Consider the following 15,779-nt stretch of genomic DNA (forward strand, 5'->3'; position numbering starts at 1 on the left):
TGAAATCAGCAGATGAAGATCCCTCTCTATCCCTCTCTCTCTCTTTAACTCTGCCTTTGAAATAATTTTTTTTTAAAAAGATATCTTTGCATGATCCTTTTACTTAATTAATTCTAAATAATTTTAATAATATTAGATATGCAAGGAGCTGGCGCTGTGGCATAGTAGGTAAAGCTGTTGCAGGACCAGCATCCCATAAGGGCACCAGTTTGAATCCTGGCTGCTCCACTTCTGATCCAGCTCCCTGCTAATGGCCTGGGAAAGCAGCAGAAGATGGCCCAGGTACTTGGGCCCCTGCACCCACATGGGAAACTCAGAATAAGCTCTTGACTTTTGCTGGCCCAGCTCTGGCCATTGAGCCTTTTGGGGAGTGGACTAATGGATGAAAGACTTCTCTGTCTCTCTCCCTCTCTCTTTCTCTGTAACTCAGCCTTTCAAATAAATACATAAATATTTAAAACAAAATGTGCAAAAAGGGGAGTCAGAAAAAAAAAGGTGTCGGTATGTACTCAGTACAGTTAGGAGCTTCCTTTCTTTAATTTTAAACATTTATGTTCATTTTTTTTTTAAAGGCAGAGAGACAGAGAGTGAAATGGAAAGAAAGAGATCTTCTGTTTGCTGGTTCATTCTCCAAATGCCCAGGACAATAAGAGCTGAGCCAAGCCCAATTCAGGAGCCCAGAACTCCATCCTGATCTCCAGTGCAGATTGCAGGAACCATCATGTTCTGCTTCCTGAGGTGTGCTAATGTATACCCATTACAGCAGGTGGCTGTAATTGGAAGCTGAGTTGGGATTTGAACCAGGCACCCTGATATGACATGCAGGCATCCCAGTTGGTCACTTAACCTCTGTGCCAAATCCCCACCCCAGTTAGGAGCTCTCTGAGAAGAGGTTGCAGAGAGGAGATGGGCAACCTTTGCTGACCAGATCACCAAAGTATTCTGGACTAAGTCCATGTTTTCCAGTCAATCCAGTCAACTTTCTCATACAATTTGATTTTCCAACTGTTTGGATTTTTTTTTTTTTTTTGACAGGCAGAGTGGACAGTGAGAGAGGTAGAGACAGAGAGAAAGGTCTTCCTTTTGCCGTTGGTTCACCCTCCAATGGCCGCCGCGGCCAGTACGCTGCAGCCGGCACACTGCGCTGATCCGAAGGCAGGAGCCAGGTGCTTCTCCTGGTCTCCCATGGGGTGCAGGGCCCAAGCACTTGGGCCATCCTCCACTGCACTCCCTGGCCACAGCAGAGAGCTGGCCTGGAAGAGGGGCAACCAGGACAGAATCCAGTGCCCCGACCCGGACTAGAACCCGGTGTGCCGGCGCCGCAGGCGGAGGATTAGCCTAGTGAGCCACAGCACCGGCCCTGGATTTTCTTGACAATTATATTGTGATTGTAAATAAATTGGCATATTATTTTGTGTGTTTCTTGTGCTTTCCCCCTAAATCTGATTATCTCTGAGTACATTTGAAAAGTCAGTTCTAGACCAATGTGATGCTGCTCCCCAAACACCCATTAACGGCTGGGGCTGGGCCAGGTCAAAGCCGGGAGCCAGGAACTCCATCCCCATCTCCCATGTGTGTGGCAGAGGCCCAAGTACTAGAGCTTCCACCTGCTGCCTCTTAGGGTGGGCATCAGCGGGCAGCCAGATGCGAAAAGGAGTAGCTAGGACTTAACCAGACACTTGGATGTGGGATGCAGGCATTGCAGAGTGGTAGCTCAGGGTTAAGCCGCCACACCACGAAGCCTGCCCACTCCTTTCAAATCTTCATTAGTAAAGCCATCAGAGGTGAAGTCTGATTCTGTTCAAAGAGCTTTATTATAGAGAACACACAGGGCGTACTCTGTTCAAAAACACAAGGTCTCCGATTCCCTTGGAGCACTGGACTGTGAAAGCCACCGTCATGGAGCTGGCGCTGTGGTGTAGTGGATAAAGCCACCGCCTGCAGTGCTGGCATCCCATACGGGCGCCATGGGTGGGTGCAGGGGCCCAAGCACTTGGGCCATCCTCCATTGCCTTCCCAGGCGCATTAGCAGGGAGCAGGATGGGAAGTGGAGCAGCGGGACTCCAACTGGTGCTCATGTGGGATGCAGGCGCTGCAGGCAGAGGCCCAACCTTCAACACCACAGCGCAGGCCCCCCTAATTCAAACCTTTAATGCTGTATTTCTCCCCATGTATCCTAGCGCATTCCTTTCCCTGGACAAATATTTGCAGAGAAACTACTGCATGCCCAGTCCTACCGTAAGACAGCCCAAGCCCCACTGCTCTCTCACCTACCCTCCTAAGGCGCTGTTTGGCACATGGCAGGACACAGGCAGTAACCATTAGTGAATGCGCCCTGCACTGCAAGGCCCTTACTCTTTTTCAAGTTCACCTCCCAACAAAGGGGCCAAATGGACCAACCATTTGCTTTTGTACGATTTGTCCACGATTTTTTTTTTTTTATTTTTCATTTTTTTTACCTTTTTAAGTGGCCGGGGAAAAAATGCAAAGACGATTTCTTGTGAAATATGGAAACTGTATAAAGTTGAAACGAAAGTGTCCACAAAGTCTCACTGCAACGGGCTGGTCACACCCACGCCTGACTGCGTTGCCACACAGACCTCAGGGCCGCCAAGCCCCGCTTATTTACATCTTGAAGCTTGAGGGAAAAAAATCCGCCAGGCCTGCTCGCTCTCCCGCTGGTCTCCACCGAGGACCCCCTCTCTCTCGATTCGCCCACCAGACCGCGAGCTGGGACCCGGGAAACCTCCAAAGGCGCTGCTGCCGAGGGGATGCTGGTGTCAGGGTTCGAATCCCGGGCTTGGGAAAGCCGAGTTCCCTCTGCGCACCACAGTTTCCTGTGTGCCACGGACTGACACAGACGCAAGGAGGAGATAAGCCTTGGGGAGCCCTTAGCAGGCCTCCGGGCGTTTCCCAGGGAAGCCCCGGAGGCCGGCGTCACAGGCCCGGGGCCCGCTCTGGGACCCGGATGCGACGCCCGCGGGGCCGCCGCCGCACGGCCGTCGATCAAGGTCGCCTTGGGGGCGGGGCGTGGCCCGGCGGCGCTTCCGCCTGCGCAAGGCAGCGCGGGGCCGCTCGGCGGCGCCCGGCACAGTCGGGAACCTGCGTCCGCAGCCGCTGGCCGCGCGGCCGGATGAGGGGGACGATGGAGCTGGAACCCGAGCTGCTGCTGCAGGAGGCCCGCGAGAATGTGGAGGCGGCGCAGAGCTACCGGCGGGAGCTGGGGCACCGGCTGCAGGGGCTGCGCGAGGCGCAGAGGCAGGTCGGAGGGCCGCGCCCCGAGGGGCGCTGTGGGCCCCGGGAGCGAGTGGGGTGTCGTGCAGCGGGCGAGGGCGCACTGAGGGCTGCGGGGGGCGGGAGTGTCCCAGCACTGGGAGGTGGAAGCCGACCTGGGAGGACCTGGGCTTCGGGGGACGTGGGGACTGGGGAGATCGCAGGGAAGGACCAGTTTGGGGGTTCCCGGGCGAGTGCGAGGAGCGGTCCCCAAACTGCGGGGCGGTGGTGGGGCCGCGGCCGGGCGGAGTTGGGGCCGCGGGGCCGGGAGGTGGGGACTGAGGAAACCTGCGGGGGGAGAGAGGCCAGTGTGGGACGGCGAGCCCGAGGGGGCTCCCAGTGGGACGGGGCGGGTGTTGGAAGGGAGGGCAGGGCGAAGATCCGACAGGGGCCGAGAAGCGGCGGCGGCCACGCTAAATGAATGGAGTTAACCCTTGGATACTGTCTTCTGTGAGCTGGAGTGCATTTTTTTAATAACTGCCTCAAGTCATCCCGATCTGGTTGGTTTAGAATTCAAGGCGATGGTTGTTGGAAAGGCAGAAGCAGCAAAATGAAACGTCTGAGGGAGGGACTACGAAGGCCCGGGGAAATGGGAAAACAGATTTAAAGAGAGCAGTGCTGAAAGGAGACGCTAAATATACTTTCAAGTGGTGGGGTTATCTGTCTGACTGGGAAAGGGTCATCGAAGATGTGGGAAAGTGCATGGTTCTGTGCACCCTGAAACATACACAGGAAAAGATGGAACCTATTTGCCAATGTGTGATAGGACAGATGATCCTCGGGCTGCTACTCACTAAGTGCTTACTAAATGCTTTCTAAGTCAGTGGGTTTCCATCTGAGTTTCTCTAAGTCACACTTGATATTAACGTGTATTTTCATCCTTGTAACTCCCGTGCTAGGTAGAATCTGAAACTGGGAGGATAATGCTGTGGTAACAGTGTCTATGGATAGTCTCATTATTAAGAATAGTGAATATGGGGCCAGCACTCTGGTGAAGGTTAAGCCTCCACCTACAGGGCAGGCACCCCATACAGGCTCCAGTTCCAGTCCTGGCTGCTGCACTTCCAATCCAGCTCCCTGCTAAAGCACCTGGGAAAACAGTGGAAGTTGGCTCAAGTATTTGGGCTCCTGCACTCACATGGGAGAGCTGGAAGAAGCTCCTGGCTTTTTTGGCCTTGCCCAGGCCCTGGCTGTTGCTGCCATTTGGGGAGTGAACCAGCAGATGGAAGATTTCTTTTCTTTTCTTTCTTTCTTTTTTTTTTTTTTTTTTTTTTTTTTTTTTTTTTTTTTTGACACGCAGAGTTAGACAGTGAGAGAGAGACAGAGAGAAAGGTCTTCCTTTTTCTGTTGGTTCACCCCCAAGTGGCCGCTATGGCTGCACTGATCCGCAGGCAGGAGCCAGATGCTTCTCCTGGTCTCCCATGCGGGTGCAGGGTCCACAGCAGAGAGCTGGACTGGAAAAGGAGCAACTGGGACAGAATCCAGTGCCCCAACCAGGACTAGAACCCGGGGTGCTGGCGCCGCAGGCGGAGGATTAGCCTAGTGAGCCGCGGCGCCAGCCGAAAGATTTCTCATTCCTTCTCTCTCTCCATATTTCTGCCTTTCAAATAAATACATAAACCTTAAAAAAAATTACTGAGCATGCTTTGGATTGTATATATCTCTCTACCCTTAAAGGTTGGTGTAGGCCAGGCATCATTTTTATTCTAGTGGAAACACTGGGAGCAGAATCTAGATCGGATGACCCTGATTGGTGAATGCTTCCTAAGGCTTTCCCATGTACTCTATTTCCCTTTGAAAACATCTGCGTTATTCTCTCTGCTGCTTAGAAATAAAGGTTCTAAATCTAGGACTTTGCTTAAAAAGAAAGAGATTAAATTATAAGACGACCCTTTCAGCCAGTTAATGCCTTGCTTCTGAGCATGGCTGTTGTTTAACTCTGCTTCAGCTGTTGGGAAGCAGTGGCCTTAGCCTAGTGGTTAAGATGCCCACAGCCTGTAGGGAGTGCCTGGGTTCAGTGCACAGCTCGGGCTCCTGAGTCCAGCTTCCCAATAGCAGACCCTGGAGGCAGCTGAGGCTCCAGTAATGGGGTTCCTGCCACCCATGTGGGAGACCTGGGTTGCCTTCCTATCCCTGGCCCTTTCAGGCATTTGAGAAGTAAGCTACACACACCACCTCACACACACTCCTCTCAAATTTAAAAAATTGTAAAGACCCCAAGAAGTAGTGGAGTTGACAGAATGAATGAGGTTAGGACCTTGATGGAGTACTTACTAATTGTTCATGTGACATTATATGCATTAAAAATTTTTTAGTGTAACTTCATCCTAAATGGTTTAGTATTCAGTGTCTAAACCTATATGCTATTAAATTTTATACACAATAATTTAAACACAGGACATGTTTTCCTGTAATGTAATGGCATTTAGTACAGGTTTTTGTTTTATTTTTGAGGCTTATTTTCTCTCCTTGAGACAAAAAACTGTAACGGAACATCCATCGTGCCTGGGTTCCTGATGACATTGCCTTCTCACCACACTGAACCCTGGTGTGGTTCTGTTTTGTCAACTGGAATGTGTTTTGTGCCTGGGGCAATTGCAAGAGTGCCTCTCCTCAAAGCTCATTCTAGTCAGGTGTGCATGCTTGGGGTCATAGACTAAGTCTTCTGGGAACTTGCATTTTAAGAAAGATTTGTGTTGCAAAAATATTATCAAAATAAGCAGCTGCTTTTGCTTGGTGGTTAGGGTATTTTTAGGGTTCCGGTCACTTTCAGAATAACTACATAAACTTTATAAGTTTGTAGTCCAAGATTTTGCCAGGGGAAGGGATGAGAAGAGCAGAGAATAAGGGGTGCTGCCCTTTGAGTATATTTTTTACCTGCTGATTTTTCTTCCTTTTGGCATATAAACTTTCACGGTTATTGTTACAATTTGCCTACCATGAAATTCATGCCTTAAAGCTGTCAGTCAAAAGTTTTTAGTGTATTCATAAAGCTGTTCAGCCATCACCACTGGCTAATTCTAGAACATTTTCATCACCCTTCCTCCCCCAAAATGCCGTACTCATTAGCTGTCATTCCCCCAGCAACTAGCAACCACTAACCTACTTTCTGGCTTCTATGGACTTGCCTATTCAGGACATTCCATATAAACGGTCTGAAGAAGCATGTGGCCCCTGGTTAACTGACTTCTTTGACTTAACATAATGTTTTCAGGGTTTGTCCATGTGCTAGGTTGTATCAGTACTTCAACATTTTTATAGCTGAATATTTACTGTACTATGCTTTCTTCATCCATTCAGATATTTATGATATTTCTACTTTTTTAACTATTATAAATAATTCTGCTATAAATATTTGTGTACTTTTTTTTTTTTAATTTTTTGACAGGCAGAGTGGATAGTGAGAGAGAGAGAGACAGAAAGAAAGGTCTTCCTTTTTGCCATTGGTTCACCCTCCAATGGCCGCTGCGGCCGGTGTGCTGCGGCCGGCGCACCGCGCTGATCCGAAGCCAGGAGCCAGGTGCTTCTCCTGGTCTCCCATGGGGTGCAGGGCCCAAGCACTTGGGCCATCCTCCACTGCACTCCCAGGCCATAGCAGAGAGCTGGCCTGGAAGAGGGGCAACCGGGACAGAATCCGGCGCCCCGACTGGGACTAGAACCCGGTGTGCCGGCACCGCTAGGCGGAGGATTAGCCTGTTAAGCCACGGCGCCGGCCTTGTGTACTTTTTAAAAAAAAAATATTTTATTTATTTGAGAAAGAGAGTTATAGATAATGAGAGGGCGAGACAGAGAGAGAGGTCTTCTTCTTCTTCTTCTTTTTTTTTTTTTTTTGATAGGCAGAGTGGATAGTGAGAGAGAGAGAGACAGAGAAAGGTCTTCCTTTTTGCTGTTGGTTCACCCTCCAATGGCCGCTGCGGCCGGCTCATCTCGCTGATCCGAAGCCAGGAGCCAGGTGCTTCTCCTGGTCTCCCATGCGGGTGCAGGGCCCAAAGACTTGGGCCATCCTCCACTGCCTTCCCGGGCCATAGCAGAGAGCTGGCCTGGAAGAGGGATAGAATCCGGCGCCCCAACCGGGACTAGAACCTGGTGTGCTGGCGCCGCAAGGCAGAGAATTAGCTTGTTAAGCCACGGCGCCGGCCCGAGAGAGGTCTTCTACCCCTGGTTTACTCCCTCCTAAATGGCCACAATGGCTGGAGCTGGGCCGACCTGAAGCCAGAAGCTTCTTCCTGGTCTCCCAGGTGGGTGCGGTGCCCCAAGCACTTGGGCCATCTTCTACTGTTTTCCCAGGTCACCAGCAGAAAGCTGTATCTGAAGAAGAACAGCTGGGACATTAACCAGCGACCAATGGGATGTCAGTGCTACGGGTGGAGGTTTAGTCTACTACACCACAGCACCAGCCCCCGAAGGATTTATATTTTTTTTAAAAAATGTGTGTGTGTGTGTGTGTGTAGTTTGTTTAAAAGACAGAGTTGCAGGAAGAAAGAGAGTAAGATCTTCCATCAGCTGGTTTTCTCCCCAAATAGCTGGGGTGAAGCCAGACCAAAACCAGGAGCCAGGAACTCTGTCTCCCACTGGGGATGCCAGCACCACAGGCGGAGGCTTAGAACACAACACCACAGCGCCGGCCCCTTGTATACTTTTTGTATGGACATGTTTTCAGTTCATTTTGGCTATACCTAGGAATTGCTGAATCACATGGTAACTTTTTATCCTTTCTGAAACTCTTTGTGTACTTATTATCTTTGCTTCTGTTTCTTACCTGTTAGAAATCTCATGAGATCTGTCTTGTGTTAAAAAATCATGTGTTTGAAAGTCTAGAAGGAAGAAGAATAGGCGTCTTTTAAGTTATTCTGCAAAAATAACTGCCAGCATGTAGAAGTTTCTTCTTTTGTGGTTAAGTTTAGGCCCTACCCTCTGTTTTCAGAGAAAAGGAAGTTCTGTGTAGGAATGCAAGGGTTGTCTGTAACTCTCACTGCCTGAATAAGTTAAAGGGTAGAGAGATGTTCATTGTCTTCAGGAAATCAGATAATGTTCACAACCAGCCTGGCCTGACTGATGTTGAAATCATTAAGAGGAATTCTCTACAGCTCCCTGGAATCCTTGGTACTAAGATGTAAATACCGAAGTAATTAACTCCCACTCTCCTTAAATATTTAGTTTGTTCATTCACTCATTAAGTATTTGTTGGGCATCAGAAGTATTTCTAGGTCCCTGTTACTATGGTCAGGAAAATTCACTATCGTCATGGATTTACTACTTTTGATGACTGATCATTAGATTGTTACTCCTAAAAATAAAACAAGCAGGGGAACCCAGAGCTCCTGTGTATTCATTGTTGGGTTTTACTTCATTGTGTTTTTCATCACTTGTCCTATTTCTTTTTTTGTTTTAAAGATTGATTTATTTATTTGAAAGGCAGAGTTACAGAGAGGCAGAGGCAGAGAGACTGACAGAGAGGTCTTCTATCTGCCGGTTCACTCCCCAAATGGCTGGAACGGCTGATCTGAAGCCAGGGGCCAGGAGCTTCTTCCAAGTCTCCCATGTGGGAGCAGGGGCACAAGGACTTGGGCCATCTTCTACTGCTTCCCCAGGCCATAGCAGAGAGCTGGATTGGAAGTGGAGCAGTCGGGATTCAAACTGATGCCCATATGGGATGCTGGCACTGCAGGCAGCGGCTTTACCTGCTAAGCCACAGCACTGGCCCCCACTTGTCCTATTTCTGTGGCATTGGTTTTTCTGCTTGTTATAAATAGATATCAGGGGCCAGTGTTGTGACACAGCAATTAGTCTGCTGCCTGCAATGCCAGCATCCCGTATGGGCACCAGTTTGAGACCCAGCTGCTCCACTTCCTGTCCAGTTCCCTGCTAGTATGCCTGGGAAAGCAGTAAAAGATGCTCCAAGTGTTTGGGCCCCTACATGAACACAGGACACCCAGATGGAGTTCCAGGCTCTTGGCTTTGGCCTGGCCCAGCCTGGCCATTGCAGCCATTAGAGGAGTGAACCAATGGATGGAAGATCTCTCTCTCTCTCTCTCTCTTTCTCTGACTTTAAAATAAAGAAATAAAAATCTTAAAAAAAAAAAAAAAGTTGAGATCACTGATCAAGCTGTCTATGTAGAGATGGCAGTACTACCTTAATGCCATTGCCACAGTCTGGGACCCAGTCTTTTTGTTTTGTTTTTAAATTTTTTTTTTAAAGACATTTGTTTAAAAGGCAGAATGACAGAGATAGCGAGGCCTAGGTAGGGCCGTGTTCCCCTGTTTTCTTAGGCACATTAGCAGGGAGCTGGATCAGAAGCACAGCAGCTGGGACTCAGACTGGTGCCAGATATGGGATGCCAGTGTTACAGGCTTAATGTGCTGCACCATGCCATCCCTCTTGGGGCCTGGTCCTTATACTTCGCAGATTCAGAAACTCCGTCTTTGTACGTTGTTGTACGAGGAATTCATTTGAGGTACTGGTGGTGCCTACATGAGAGATGCCAACATTTTAGTGTGTGTACAGCTACAGTTCACTCTATAAAATGAATGTGTTGGTCTTCATAAGCCTTTCCATAGTATATCTTTCAATGCATTTGACAAAAGCAGGTCCTGCTACTTAGGAGTAAATATTCAGATCCTGGCTCCTAATGAAATCATTCTTTGGTGAGTGCCCCGACCCAGTTCTGGTCAGTGGGGTCCTGAGATCCTTGCTGCTGCAGCTGTGGTCCGTGAGCTGCAGGAGGGGCATGTCCTGGGAGCTTGTGGAGAATGCAGACTCCAGGCCCCACCTCACACCTACTGAATCAGTCTGTTAGCAAAACCTCCAGGAATGATAGGTGTGCCCATTGAAGACGGTTGAAAAACACTGCCTTAGAGTGCACCATTACCACTTCGTCAGCTCTCCACTGAGTCCTGTAGTTTAATACAATAGTGTATCTGCACTCAAGATCACCATGTTTGAAATATCATTCTCTCTTATTTATTTATTTATTTATTTATTGACAGGCAGAGTGGACAGTGAGAGAGAGACAGAGAGAAATGTCTTCCTTTGCCGTTGGTTCACCCTCCAATGGCCGCCGCGGTAGGCGCGCTGCGGCTGGCGCACCGCGCTGATCCGATGGCAGGAGCCAGGTGCTTCTCCTGGTCTCCCATGGGGTGCAGGGCCCAAGGACTTGGGCTATCCTCCACTGCACTCCCTGGCTACAGCAGAGAGCTGGCCTGGAAGAGGGGCAACTGGGACAGGATCGGTGCCCCAACCGGGACTAGAACCCGGTGTGCTGGCGCCGCAAGGCGGAGGATTAGCCTAGTGAGCCGCGGCGCCGGCCTAAAATATCATTCTCTTGTTAGAGAATTATATAAAGATGGCAGTGAATAATTGGCATCTCGAGCCAGTGCTTGTCCTAGCATGTCTTAACATCTAAGTGCCCATTTTTTTGAATATGTTTTCCATAGTATTTTGTTCTCAAATAAACTTTTGAACATTTGCTAGTATTCTTGATACTCCTAATTTGTAATATAAAATTCTGGTAGGTTATTCCCACAGGTTTTCGTTTGTTTTGTTTTAGATTTATTTACTTGAAAGGAAGAGGCAGAGAAAGAGAGATCTTCCATCTGTTGGTTCATTCCCCAGATAGCTGCAATGGATGAAGCTGGGCCAGTGTGAAGCCAGGAGGCAGGAGGCAGGAGGCAGGAGCTTCTTCCAGGTCTCCCACATGGGTGCAGGGGCCCAATGACTTAGGCCATCCTCTGCTGCTTTCCCAGACCATAGCAGAGAGCTGGATCTGAAGTAGAGCAGCCGGGACTCGAATCAGCATCCGTATGGGATGCCAGTGCCACAGGCAGTAGCTGTATCCTCTATGACACAGCACCGGCTCTCTCCCACAGGATTTGAAAATACGTGGCACACTGATGTCTCAGACGGTGTTGAACTAAATGAAGAAAAAAAGTTTCAGAAAACCAAGACAGGAAGTCTTAGTAGATGAGCAAAGGAAAGAAAGCTATTAATGCCCCTTTTATCTCCCACTTCCCCTGCTGTTACCCGTTTTCAAAACAGTGCAAAATCTCTGAATGTAATTTGTTATGGCTAAATGTTCTAGGCTAATTAAAAAAAAATTTTATCCTAAGGAAAGGTTAAATGTAGATCTAGGGAAATTCAGGAAGAAATGAAATACTTTAAGAATAACCTGTAATTCCACTACTTAGAGACAGCTGCAGCTCCCATTGCTGCGTCCTGTGCATCCTGTGCAGAAGTCAGAGACTGCTGTGTATGCAGCTTTGTATCTAGTTTTCTTCTGGTTAGTATTATAAACATTTATCAAGAACATGTGGGCGTGCCTTTTTAAAATTAACATGTAATTGTACATGTTTATGAACAATTTATGATAGTTTGTTATGTATATACAATGTGTACTGATGAAATAAAACTAATTAGCATTTTTTTTCTTTGAAAGGCAGAGTGACAGAGAGAGAGAAAGAGAGAGAGGGAAGGAGTTCCTCCTTCTGCTAGTTCACTTCCTAAGTGGCTGCAGTGGCCAGGGCTAGGCCAGACTGAAGCTAGGAGCTGGGAGCTTCCTTCAGGTCTCCCACGTGGATGCAGGGGCCCAAGTACTTGGACCATCCTCCGCTGCTTACCCAGGCACAATAACAGGAAGCTGGATCAGAAGTGGAGCAGGTGGCTGCTTAACCTGCTGTGCCACAATGCTGGCTCTGGTAATTAGCATTGTAAATCTCATCATTTCTTTGTGTTTGGAGACTTTAAGCTATGCTTTCAAGTTCTTCATAAAATATAATAGTTATTGTGAAATATAGTCACTCTGTAGTCCAATTTCTAAAAGAAATTTTATTTATTTATTTAGGTACAGAGAGAGAGTATGCATACATATCTGGTGGCTCACTCCTTAAATGCCCTCAGTGGCAGGATGTGGGCTGGTTCAGGCCAGAAGCCTGGAACTGAAAACTAAATCTAGATAGCCCAGTGGGTGAAAGGAACAGAATTACTTGAGCCATCACCTCCATGGTGTGTATTAGCAGAAAGCTGAAATTGGGAGTTGAGCCAGGAATCACACCCAGGAACTCTGATACAGGATGCAGGCGTCTTAACCACTAGGCCAAACATTTACCCCAGGCTAATTTTTAATGCAGAGGTGAAGAGTCTACTATATGGAGTCTCATGGAGTAGTGGACTGTAATATAATGACTCAAACTCTGGAAGCAAAACAGTGTAAGTGCAACCAAGGAGGAGGAAAAGCCAGACATGAATTTGTGTGCAAGATGTATTTGCAGGGCCGGTGTTATATAACGGGGTAAGTTGCCGCCTGCAATGCTGGCATCACATATGAGGCTGATTCCAGTCCCAGCTGCTCCACTTCCCATCCAGCTCCCCGCTAACGCGCCTGGGAAAGCAGAGGAAGGTGGCCCAAGTCCCTAGGGCCCTGCACCCATATGGGAGACTGGGATGAAGCTCCTGGCTCCCAGTTTTGGCCTGGCCCAGTCCAGGTTGATGGGCCCATTTGGGGAGTGAACCAGTGGATGGAAAATCTCTCTTTCTCTCTGTAACTCTTTCAAATAAATAAATAAATAAATAAAGTATTTGCACACATGTTTACATGACTTTTCAGTCATCTTTTTACACATAAGTCTTCATATGTTGTCTTTATTTATTTATTTATTTATTTATTTATTTATTTTTGACAGGCAGAGTGGATAGTGAGAGAGAGAGAGAGAGAGACCGAGAGAAAGGTTTTCCTTTGCCGTTGGTTCACCCTCCAATGGTCGCTGTGGCCAGCGCATTGCGCTGATCCGAAGCCAGGAGCCAGGTGCTTCTCCTGGTCTCCCATGGGGTGCAGGGCCCAAGCACTTGGGCCATCCTCCACTGCCTTCCCGGGCCACAGCAGAGAGCTGGCCTGGAAGAGGGGCAACCGGGATAGAATCTGGTGTGCCGGCGCTGCAAGGTGGAGGATTAGCCTGTTAAGCCATGGCGCTGGCCTAAAATAAATCTTAAAACAGCAAAACAGAATGTTATGGATGTAATTTAGTGGACTTATTTTAATTGCTTGTGGTCTTGATTGTATATACCCTCTTCATTAAAGTGGGTAATAAAGAAATAAATATTTGTTTTATGATATGGTTTTGTTATCTGTTAGTACATAATAAACTATACCAAAGCTTAAAGGCTTAAAAGCAATCATTTATTTGCTTTGCATTCTGGAGGTTGTCCTGGGCTCATTTAGGCAGTTTTCCTGGTTTTGCTTAGTAAGACTCTTTGTGGTTAAGGTCACACGGCAGCTGAGGCTGGATGTCCAGGACATGATTTTGACTTATATGCTTGGAGTCCTGGTGTTAGCCACACTCAATTGAACTGCTTGGCTTCAATGCCAGTCTCTCTCCCTTCCTCTGTTTACCCCTCCCTCCCTCTCTTCTTTCTTCTTGTTCTTCCCTTCTAGTTATCCCTATCTACCAAGGTAGCCATACTTCTTTTGTGGTTACTTGGGGCATCCAAAAACACAGAGGCAATGTATCCTGTCTTCTTAAGATTGAGGTTTGGGGGCCCATGTTGTGGTATAGTAGGTAAAGCCACTGCCTGTGGTGCTGGTTCAAGTCTTGGCTGTTCTACTTCCAATCCAGCTCTCTGCTATGGCCTGGGAAAGCAGGGGAAGATGACCCAAGTCCTTGGGCCCCTGCCACCTATGTGGGAGACCTGAAATAAGCTCCTGGTTTCTGACTTCAGACTGGCCCCTGCTCTGGCCATTGAGACCATTTGGGGAGTGAATCAACAGATGGAAGATTCTCTCTCTCTCTCTCTCTCTCCCCCCTCCCCCCTCCCTTCCTCCCTCTTTCCTTCCCTCCTACTTTCCTCCCTCCCATTCTCCCACCCTCTCCCTCTCCCCGTCTCTATGTGTAACTCTGCCTTATCTGTGCTGTTTAAAAAAAAGAAAAGAAAAAAAAGATTTAGGTCTGGAACTGGCTCAGCATCGGTTTCACTGTTCTGCTGCCTGCATGTGGCTGACCACATTGCTAGTCACAGTCCTGACCCATAGCATAGAGGAGAGAACTCTATCAGGCCCTGAGTCCCAGAAGGTGTTCTTTCTGTTTCATTGGGACCACTAACGTTAACAGACTAACAAATCATATAATATGCATATGCTTTTTCTTTTTGAAAGTTTTCCAATCATATAATACACATAGACTTTTTCCAGCTACTGGAGAGACAGAATGTAGCAGTGCTTCTGAGTCTATACTTGAGTCAGGTTGAACTTAAATTTTCTGCCATGTCACTAAGTTTGTGATGTGGGCAGGGTTCTCTCTCTCTGACTCTCATGTGTAACTCATCTACAGATACTTTCTTCACCGGAGTTGTGTAGAGTTTAAATGAAAGATGGGTGTAAGTATGTGTTGCACAGTAGGTGTTCAGTAGATGATAGCTGAGGCTGTATTGGTATCGACTGATGTCTTGGAGTGAGAGCAAAGAAAAATGGTGTAATGCATTTCATGTGAACTGAGGAGAAATATTGCGGTTAGCTTCTTCAGAATAAGTTGCTTGTTTTTTTTTTTTTTTTTTTAAGATTTATTTATTTATTTGAAAGAGTAACAGAGAGGAGAGGCAGAGAGAGAGAGAGGTCTTCCATCCATTGGTTCACTCCCCAATAGGCCACAATGGCTGGCGCTGTGCTGGTCAGGAACGAGGAGCTTCTTCCGGGTCTCCCATATGTTGCAGGGGCCCAACAACTTGGGCCATCTTGTACTGCTTTCCCAGGCCATAGCAGAGAGCTGGATTGGAAGTGGAGCAGCCGGGACTTGAACCAGCACCCATATGGGATGCCAGCACTGCAGGCAGCAGCTTTACCTGCTCCGCCACAGCGCTGGCCCCTGTTTGATTTTTTTAAGAGATTATGTATTTATTTCAAAGGCAGAGTGGCAGAGAGGAGGTTTGGAGGGGCTGTCTTACACTGGTTCATTCTCCAAAGGACCACAGCAGCAGGGGCTGGGCCAGGCTGAAGCCAGAAACCAGAAATTCCATCTGAATCTTTGATGTGGATGACAGCAACTCAAGTGCTTGAGGCATTATTCCCTGCTTCCCAGGCAAATAAACAGGATTAGAAATGGAGCAACTGGGACTCGAACTAACACTCAGTGTGACTGGCATTGTGGCGCAGCAGTGTTAAGCCGCCATCTGCAATACCAGCTTACTATATGAGTGAAAATTTGAGTCCCGGCAGCTCTACTTCCAATCCAGCTCCCTGTTTATGCACCTGGGAGAGCAGTGGAGGATGGCCCAAGTGCTTGGGCCCCTGCACCCATGTGGGAGACCCAGATGAAGCTCCTGGCTTCAGCCTGGTCCAGCCATGACCATTGCAGCCATTTTGGGAGTAAACCAGCAGATGGAAGATCTCTATCTCTATATATAACTTTGCCTTTCAAACAAAAATAATAAATAAAAAACAAAAACAAAGACAAAAAACAAGAAACAAAACTAGCACTCAGATACGGGATGTGGAGTCCCAAGCAGCAGCTTAACCTGCTGTACC

The 15,779-nt window shown here is 47.9% G+C and overlaps 1 protein-coding gene across 1 annotated transcript in view; it reads left to right on the top strand.

Moving 5' to 3' along the window:
- The first annotated feature begins 3,081 nt into the window (after positions 1 to 3,081).
- CRLF3 (cytokine receptor like factor 3) overlaps positions 3,082 to 15,779 on the top strand; it is a 41,206-nt gene continuing 28,508 nt past the window's right edge. Inside the window, exon 1 of the mRNA XM_062174811.1 lies at positions 3,082 to 3,262. Coding sequence (XP_062030795.1) covers positions 3,134 to 3,262 — 129 coding nt within the window. The 5' untranslated portion in view covers positions 3,082 to 3,133. The remainder of the gene's footprint in view (positions 3,263 to 15,779) is intronic.

This window comes from Lepus europaeus, chromosome 18 (genome assembly GCF_033115175.1).
Source record: "Lepus europaeus isolate LE1 chromosome 18, mLepTim1.pri, whole genome shotgun sequence".
NCBI classification, from domain to species: Eukaryota; Metazoa; Chordata; class Mammalia; order Lagomorpha; family Leporidae; genus Lepus; species Lepus europaeus.